General features: G+C 45.2%; 1 protein-coding gene and 1 long non-coding RNA gene across 2 annotated transcripts; one reads left to right on the forward strand and one right to left on the reverse strand.

The window, feature by feature from the left end:
- Positions 1-158: 158 nt before the first annotated feature.
- LOC125568310 lies at positions 159-4623 on the reverse strand. The gene is made up of 2 exons (XR_007312228.1): positions 4542-4623; positions 159-996 (listed from the first exon to the last, which is right to left on the reverse strand). It is a non-coding gene; the product is annotated as an uncharacterized LOC125568310 (long non-coding RNA).
- Positions 4624-6430: 1807 nt separating this feature from the next.
- LOC116603012 (pleckstrin homology domain-containing family A member 6) lies at positions 6431-9103 on the forward strand. Its single transcript, XM_032363926.2, has one exon. The coding sequence runs from the start codon at positions 7555-7557 to the stop codon at positions 8119-8121; it is 567 nt and encodes a 188-aa protein (XP_032219817.1). The 5' UTR covers positions 6431-7554; the 3' UTR covers positions 8122-9103.
- Positions 9104-9475: the final 372 nt, after the last annotated feature.

The following is a 9475-nucleotide window of genomic DNA, read 5'->3' on the forward strand; positions in this document are numbered from 1 at the left end:
TCAGTTAAAACAGGTGAAAAATATACTATGAGCCATGGATAACGCTGGTGCAAAGGAACAAGAGAAGGGTCAGAATGAGCGCTTAGTCCCCGTCACGCTAGTTAGCGCCTTGGTACGAGGTAGAGCGTTGCCTCTGTGATCAGATTTCACTACAACTCGACAAGCATATTGATTATTTAAACATGATGAATAACCAGATAACGGATCTCGAAATTCAGCTAGGACCCTCTACTAACTACGGCTAGGAATATATATAATTATTCTTATGGTTACTGTGGTATGTGTGTTGGTAATGTTTCGAACCAAACGACACTCTGAATTAACGATCTCCGACTTTCTTCCCCCTCTATTCGAATCAGCTCTCAACCTTTCTACAATCTGTCTTTCCCTCTCACGAGTTCACCCCGTGCCTTGGTCAACGATACGCGATCCTATTACTAATTACATATTACATAATTGGTGATCATAAACTAATAACTGTAACAACTTCCGGTACACAGAAACGGAACTTCCGGAACACACTCCCCCCTTTGACTCTTAGGAGTCAAGCAACGCTCCGATCGCGATTCTATTCTGCGCGTGCAGTGCTGCTGCCCGAGTGGACCTGGCTCTGGTAGACAGTGCAGCCCAGTGATGGGCTGGTGTAAGCTCCACCTCTCCGACCTCATCGTACACATATGTAAGCGGCCTGTCGTTCAGTGTGCTCTCGACCTCCACCAAAACTGTAATTAGCTCATCATAGGTCAATCGTGCCTCGCCCAAGGTCTTCCTCAAACACTGCTTGACGCTTCCTACCATTCTCTCAACCCACCCCACCATGGAGCCTTCTCTAGGTTGAATTGCCAAGATACTCTGTTGACCTCTAAATATGCTTGTACCTCCGGGTGGTCATGTAGCTCCCTCAGGGCCTTTGCTGCGGCTTTGAACGTTTTCGCATTGTCTGACACTGTAAGCGTTGGAGCTCCCCTCCTGGCTGCAAACCTTCTAAGGCATCTCCTGAAAGTACAAGCCTCTAAATCTACCACTAAATCGAGATATAATGCTCGTGTCACGCAACACGGGAAAAGTGCCACATACGCCTTCTGCATCATACCTGTGCTACTCTTGTAATAGAGAGGACCTGCAAGTCTACTCCTACTTTGGATAATGGCTCTGCCTGCGTGACTCTAAAGCCTGGTAAATCCGCCACGGGAGGCTTTGCGTATGCCCTGCCTTCTAGCTTCTTACACGTGACACACCTATGCACTATCTTCTTCACAACTTGTCTACCTTTCGGAACCCAGAACCTTGTCCGCAACTGCGCTAAGGTGCCGCTAACACCACTGTGGTGTAACTTACTATGGCAGTCTAGTATAACCAGCTCTGTCAGCCTGTGATCTCTCGGTAATACTATGGGCAGTCTAGTATAACCAGCTCTGTCAGCCTGTGATCTCTCGGTAATATTATGGCAGTCTAGTATAACCAGCTCTGTCAGCCTGTGATCTCTCGGTAATATTATGGCAGTCTAGTATAACCAGCTCTGTCGGCCTGTGATCTCTCGGTAATATTATGGGCAGTCTAGTATAACCAGCTCTGTCAGCCTGTGATCTCTCGGTAATATTATGGCAGTCTAGTATAACCAGCTCTGTCGGCCTGTGATCTCTCGGTAATATTATGGCAGTCTAGTATAACCAGCTCTGTCAGCCTGTGATCTCTCGGTAATATTATGGGCATTCTAGCGTCTGTCGCAAGCTCGGAATTACCCAGTCTCCCTCTGCACCTAAGTATGCCTGCCTCTTCTACTAAATCCAGCTGCTTGGTCACCTGATTAAACGTCGCTTGTTGCGTCAAGTCTACTTGTGCTGACTTTATCCACTCTAGCTCTGCGTTCGTCATCTCCTCTCTAGATAACCTGCCTGTCATCCTGTCTTCTACTTTCTCTGCCCTAACATTGTGCATGAACCTCCGAACATACGCTGTTACCTTGAACAACTTGCTACAATTACTGAAATTGTTAGGGTTGATTAAACTAGATATGTCTCTATCCTCGGTACTCTGGTGTTGACCACCATACTTACAGTGCCCTTCTCCTCTTCCGCCCCCAGCTGGCGTTCTCTCGATCTTTAATGCTGGCCATCCCTGTTCGGGAACAGTCAGCCAGGGTGGCCCATTCCACCACAGTGCACTACTCTTAAGTAGCTTAAGTTTGGAGGCGATGCACCCCGTGACCCAATGTAGGCCGGGTTCTGTTCTCCCGGGCAATGTCTCCACTCACCGTTCCTAGTTAGCTCCAATATTATCTACTCTGTGCTTAACAAACTGTTTCCACTCATTTTTGTTCGCCAACCAGTATAACACTGTTTTGCTATCTGAACAGTACACCTCCCTTTCTACTTCAATGAGTTTGCCTAGGGCTTCTTTAACATGGCTGACTAGACGGGCAAGGATTAACGCGGCCATTAGCTCTAACCTGGGTATTGTCATCTCCTGAAGAGGGGCCACTCTAGTCTTGCTGCAAAGTAACCTTACCTGCCTCTCTCCCCCCACGTCGTATACGAGGTATACGACGGCACAGTACGCCTTGCGACTCGCATCAGCAAACCCGTGAATCTGCACCTTACGGTCGGACGTGTCCAATACTCACTGAGGTACTTCAGCACTCATCAAATTTCCCAGGTCTTTAACCCAGGCCTCCCACTCTTTCCTTACCTCTCCAGTCAATTCCTTGTCCCAGGTTAACTCGGTCATTCGAAACAGGGTCTGAAAAAGGATTCTTGCAGCTACAGTTACTGGGCTTGCTATTCCTAGGGGATCGGACATACCTGCAAGAACACTGAGCACATTTCGCTTCGTCGCTGGCGACTGTTGCGCCTTATCATACAGGTGGCCAAATGTGAGTCCTATAGTGTCACTACTGTTATTCCAGGGTAGGCCTAACACCTTCTGAATATCACAGTCGCTTGCCACGCCCTGGTTAGTCTTACCACGCGCCACACCTTCTTGACTAGCTGGCATACATCTCCCGTGGCTAACATCCACCCTACCTCTGAGCTCGCTATCGTTAGTCTGCCACTTGCGCAGGTTAAACCCACCTTCTGCCAATCTCGACTTGGACTTCACGTATAACTCATACGCCTCTTCCGGGGTGTTACTCCCTGTCACCAAGTCATCTACATAAAAACTGTTGACTAACATCTCTACAAACTCAGGATCTATCTCTTTAAACTTCATGAGGTGGTGCCTCAAGGTTCCATTCAATAGAAATGGCGAGGCGTTCAGACCAAACACCACTCTACAAAACCGGTATACCATGATTACGGAATCCTCCTTTCTCGGGTCCTCTGGTAACACGCCCCTTTTACCTGTCTTCGCCGACGCATCATAGATCACTCTTACCGGTGTACTAGTAGCAACATTCCTACGCACTACCGCTCTATGTGGTAAGTAATGGATCTTGCTACCATCTTCTAACGCATGAACCGGCTCTATCACTCCCCACTCTAACTGACCCTTAATTACTGCCTCATACTGGTCTAGCATTTCTGGCTCTTGCCTAAGCTTTCTCATTGTGCCATGAAGGCGTCCTAGGCTGTTTTCGTAATTAGAAGGTAACGGTCTGTGGTTGACCTTCCATGGTAACTTAACCGAATACCTCTCTCTATTGAAACAAATGTTATCCAGAAATTCTTCCTGTACTCCCTGTGTCTCTCTAATAACTAGGGTCTCTAAATCCCACAGTCTCGCTATCTCACTCTCCAAACTCTCTGATTGCTCTGCTGACCGGTCTTGGACTAACAAATTAGCCTGTACTATCTGTACATTCTCTACACATTCACTATCTACTGTCATAGGGCCTGACAATACCCATCCTAACTCTGTCTCTATGGCGACGGGTTCCTCTACTTTGCCTCGAATTACTCCACCTTTCTGAAAATGCCAAAGATAATCCGCTCCAACTAAAATCTCTATTTCTAGTCTTTCCTCATTCCTATTCACATCTGAGAACCATAAACCTTTGAGGTGTGGAAACTGATCTCCAGCTAACTCTACATGACCATTGGGTATGCTTGAAATCTCTGGCACTACGAACGCCTGCACATTAATGCTTGCACCTCCATTTACAGGACTTACATTAAACTCTACTACCTCTCTGAGCGTGCCTTTCTGGTCGCGCTGACCAAACGCGTTAATGCAAAGCCATTCACGCCTAACGACAGGAAGTTTGGCTTTGCGCGCTGCCGACGCCGTAATGAATGAGCGGTGACTTCCGGCGTCAAACAAAAACCGCCCCCATCCCAGCTAATAATGCCCTGCGCTGTTTGTGCGTACCAGAGCCAACATGAAAACTTTCCGCAAACCCCGAAGTTACGTGATTTGAAGTAGCTTCTCCCGCTTGCTCGCTCTCCCCCCGTTCCTGCTGTGGCGTTTCTGTTTGGCCACTAGCTTGATTTTCGCATATTGAAAGATGATGCGCGCCCGCGCAGCCCTTACAGTTACTATCTTTCGATCTACACTCGTAGGACCTGTAATTTTTTCTAAGGCATCTAAAACATCTAGCATACTTAATTAAGATTTTCTTTCGCTCTCCCGGGGACTTGAATCTCTCACAGTTCTCTGACTTGTGTTTTCCAAGACAATAAACACACGTCCCTTGTCCATTAGCTTCAACAAATAATGCGCTCCCGCTTGTTTGCCTTTGCATACCGTCTTGTGGTTTCTTGTTACTTGCCCCAGAAGAAATAGGCTTGTGCTCTTCTCTCAGCTCTACCTCCGCTCATATCTCAGCCAACAGTCTTTCCATACTCGATGACATGAAGTCTTGGTATCCATGAGTGATAGTGAGCCGGAACGAGCTCGGCAACTTCTATAGCAGGGCCGGTACCACGATCCCCGAATAACTTGTTTCACTTACATTTAGAGCTTCTAGCCCTCGGAAATGGGCTTTACCTCTTAATCAGGAACACTATTGTTGGCCAAAAACGTGGTGTTCTGGAACACCCTTGCCTTGTTGAATACAGCGGTCTGGGAACAAATCCACGAAAGTTTTGAATTCTTACTTCTTATCTCACTCAGCAAAATTTTGTGAGATTTTATTCAGCTAATTGCCTGGAGTGTATTGTACCGAACAACTTCCCACACAAAACAATTATGTCTACAAGCAATACAATCATAGAAAGCACTAGTACTTTGATATCACCCCTTTAAAGGGTTTACTTAGAATTGCTGAAATTACTTTGAGATTGTTTTTTACTACAATCTGCTGTTTCTGATGAAATTTCTCGAAATCGGTAGGGTTCCTGCGCAGCCGTATTTTAAATTGTCTGAAATAAAATAAAATGTCCAGAATAACTGAAAATAGCAACATTGTGACCTTATTCACTAACTACGGCCATTTACCCACATATAAGTGATTTCTTCGTTTGTTACACGCCGAACACGAAGTCGGACTGATGCCGCCATCTTGGCCGTGAAGTCTCTTCGACTGGACCCTAGCCACACAGGCAGACCAAAAAACGCGGCCTCTTCGATCGACCCGATCAACCCAGAGATCCATCGACCCAGAGATCTATCGGCCCAGCGATCCATCGACCCAGCAAACAATCGACCCAGATATTCATCGGCCTAGCGATCCATTGGCCCAGCGAACCATCGACCCAGAGATCCATCGACCCAGCAAACCATCGGCCCAGCGAACCATCGGCCCAGCGATCCATCGGCCCAGATATTCATCGGCCTAGCGATCCATCGACCCAACGGTCTAGCGATTTAAAGATATGCGGATCTAGCGTTCCATCGAGTCAGTTTCTCCTGAGATAACTTATGCAGTTGAGGTATTGATATAACATGTTATCAGCATAAACACTGTTAGTGGCTTGTGACGTCAGTTGTGAGGTTCTTACACCGAGGATCAGCCCGGAAATGCCTCTCCGCTACATCGTACAACCGCCTCAGCCTCGTTAAGTCCCCATCGTTAAAAACAGGCGACAGGTTAAGTAGGTCGTTAATGTGCGACCGCTGTATAGCCTCGGTTTTGCCATATAGCTTGCGAAGTATTTCGATAGCAGCGCCGTAGTTTGCCGCGGTCATCGCGAAACCAGCAATGGTCTTTCTTCGCCCTTTATTCGAATCAGCTCTCAATCTCTCTACAATCTGTCTTTCCCTCTCACGAGTTTACCCCGTGCCTGGTACAACGATACGCGATCCTATTACTAATTACATATTACATAATTGGTGATCATAAACTAATAACTGTAACAACTTCCGGTTCACAGAAACGGAACTTCCGGAACAATGTGTTGGCATGTAGACTTCATACATGCCACACCGTGTGAAAATCCTGGTTATGCGCTGCAATATCATGACTACTGCTGGTAGGCTAGTAGGGGGGGGGGGGGGGGGGGAGGAGGTAGGTAGGTAGGGACGGACAGACGTTCGGACAGACAGACAGACGGACGGACGGAGGGACAGAGACAAACAGACAGACAGACAGACAGACAGACAGACAGACAGACAGTCAGACAGACAGAGAGGGAAGAGGGTGGGGAAAGGGAGAGAGAGAGAGAAAAGGAGTGCGCCCGCGATCCCATAGCGGTCACACTGATACTAAACACGTGACTAGTACAATAACAACAGCAAACTAACTGACGGAACATTTAGTCTGGTCATTTTATGAATTGACCAAGAATATATCAAAACAAGCATTTTTTTCTCATAAAATTTGGCAAAAATATATAGAAAAGGGCGTAATAAAAAACCTTTTCTAGTAAAGTGGGTGAGATTCAGGGTTCTTAAAATTTTTTTGGATCAAAATTGCACTCGACAAAATGCTCTCTGATTAAGAATTCTTAAACATGTAATGGCATGTCATGCTCGGAGGTAATAGGATAGTCCTCTCATTAGGGAGCTTTTATTAAATAGTTGACCTAAAATATGTAAAATATGTTTACACTTATCTGCTTATGTGCTTATTCAAGATGATTAGTTTCCAGACTCTCTCGCCCAGATACCTCAATAGTCGCAACGGTCCCCACCCTACCCCCACGGCGATCTCATATAGGTTAAATGGTCCGCCTCTCTCTAGTTATTTGTGTAACAAATACCAACAATGAAATAAATGCTAAAATTTAAGCCTTCTAGGTTTTTTGGTATAAGATTACTATGAAGCGATGAAACCATTACTTTACAAGGGTCAGGTCATCGAAGGCTATTGGCCAAAGCCTAAGTGATTGGCATTACAAATAACATAACTTTAGAAATGACAAGTCAAACTGAGGGGACGCCTTGTCAGAGCAGAGGCTTTTAGCGATCATCTAGATAAGTTCTTTTGAAGATCTTAAGCTCCAGTTCACATTTATGGGGTGATTGGATATGGGGCGATTGGATTCGTGTTACACTATTCCTGTAAGCCTTTCTTTGCTTGCTACAAGATTTTAGACAGCGCCCAAGGGATTTGCTAGATCATGCCTGTTACACTACTTCTGAAATAGCACGTAGTTCATTGCCTGTAGTTGCCTGTATTGTTTTTTGCACTGTCTAAAAGAGGTTCTGGAGACACGAACTTCTAGAGACACGAAGATGGGAATAATCAAGCAAAACAATGGTGCAGTGCTAAAGGATGGTTATTTACTAAAACAAGGAGACATGATCAAGGTCCAATGGCACCTTAGGTACTTCGTGCTGACCAGAGAATGCCTGTGTTACTACAGAACAGAAAAAGAATCCGAGAAAGAAACCCCAAGAGAAGTGATATTCTTTAACGACATGTCACTTTACATAGAGGAGATCTCGGATAAGCAACCGAAAACCAAGTACTGTATTAGAATAGTCAAACGCTCGGTCTCAGGAGTACGATCTATTTTACTGTCCTGTTTTTGCGAAGAAGAGAGAAATGAATGGCTAGCTCAACTTCTCCTAGCTAAGGCGATATCGCTCACAAGGGACCTGTCATGGATTGCAAGGGATAACTCGGAGCGACCCTGTTCGGTTGAAATTAGTAGCTCTAGCTACTACAGTGAAAAGCTAGTTTCTGCTAAAGAAGCCTTTAATAAATGCCGGCGGAAGCTGTCAAGCTCGGGTCGGAGTGTTTGCTCACTGGAGGAGCTAAGCCGTGCAAGCCCAACAGCCTCTGGCACTCCAGCCTAAAAAGACACGGTAGTAGTCCATCACTTCCAGTCGGTCCATTCCAGATTGTCTCAAGTGTGCGTTCAGGCCAGAAACGGCATTTCACTCGAGAGTCCTTTATTCTATAAATTTGTTTTTTTTAGCTAACGGAAAATTCATCGATAATGGAACACCTTTGAACCGTTTCAATCCGTTCAAGATACCGCAAATATAAAACGAACATTTTTATTTATTTATCCAACTCTAGTGGTCAGATTATATTTTTCCTATGGAAATATAAATCCATAGTTGTGAGTTTAATTGCAAGGATAATTCGTCAATTATTTACGTCGTTATTTACCTAAATCATAGCCTATGATTCGGCTCTCCAGTGGGTTAATTCGGAAATTCCTGTTTTGGGGGTGTCGGGATTCCTGTGGCGACCAAAAAACGGGGATCCTGAACAACGAAAACACACAGAGTTACGTAAATCATAAGTAGAGATCGTCCATGAGGCGCACTGCAAACAAATCATGCAGTAAAAAACATCTTGCTGCACTCATCAACATGTACTCTGACTTGTTTTTACTTATCACATCTTTATCAAGGGTTAAAGGGGTCATGTCAGTTCACATAGTAACCCGGTCTGGCCCAGCGCCAGCATTGTAAAGTCCAAGCAGCTCATCAAGCTCGTATTTCTTCGTGTATTAAACCATATTTTTGAAAATGCTATTGACAATATCTTACTGTTCTGCTTTTAGGCGAGTACCTTTTATAGTTTATAATTCAGAGTACGAGGGGGTAACTTGAGAAGGCATTGTGCAAAGTCGAATGTAAAAGTTGTTTATCTCATCCAAATATTGCTTATATGAATGGAATGAAGGACCTTACGTGAAATTGCTATGTGACATCTGACCATAGTAAATGCCTGTTCTTGGTCAGATAGCCCTATCCGGGGCTAAAATAAGATACTTGCAGCAGCGCTTTTCGCATGAAAATAAAACGATCTGAAGACGGTTTCAAATATTTGGGTTCATCCCAGCATCTCCTGATGTTGTTTAGGTTGAACTTGTTGATTGATTATTCCTGATGTGACGCATCAAACATTCGGGACACCATTAAAATTTCAGAGCCCCACTTCAGTGTAACTCTTCACCCCCCCCCCCCCCCCCCCACCCCTGCTCCCTTTAACAATCCCTAGTATTATTTTTCGAAGCCTTTGTAAAATTTTCAGAGCCCTCAACAAATTCCTCCCCCCCCCCTTAAAGTGTCACAACATAATGGCATCGTCCCTTAAAATCGTCCCAGTAATTTAACAGGGTTTTTTTTTTATCGATTATGTTCGATTATCGGACTCAATCAAAACCAATCGAACGATTGGCGTTCCACCGATAAA

This window comes from Nematostella vectensis, chromosome 1 (genome assembly GCF_932526225.1).
Source record: "Nematostella vectensis chromosome 1, jaNemVect1.1, whole genome shotgun sequence".
NCBI classification, from domain to species: Eukaryota; Metazoa; Cnidaria; class Anthozoa; order Actiniaria; family Edwardsiidae; genus Nematostella; species Nematostella vectensis.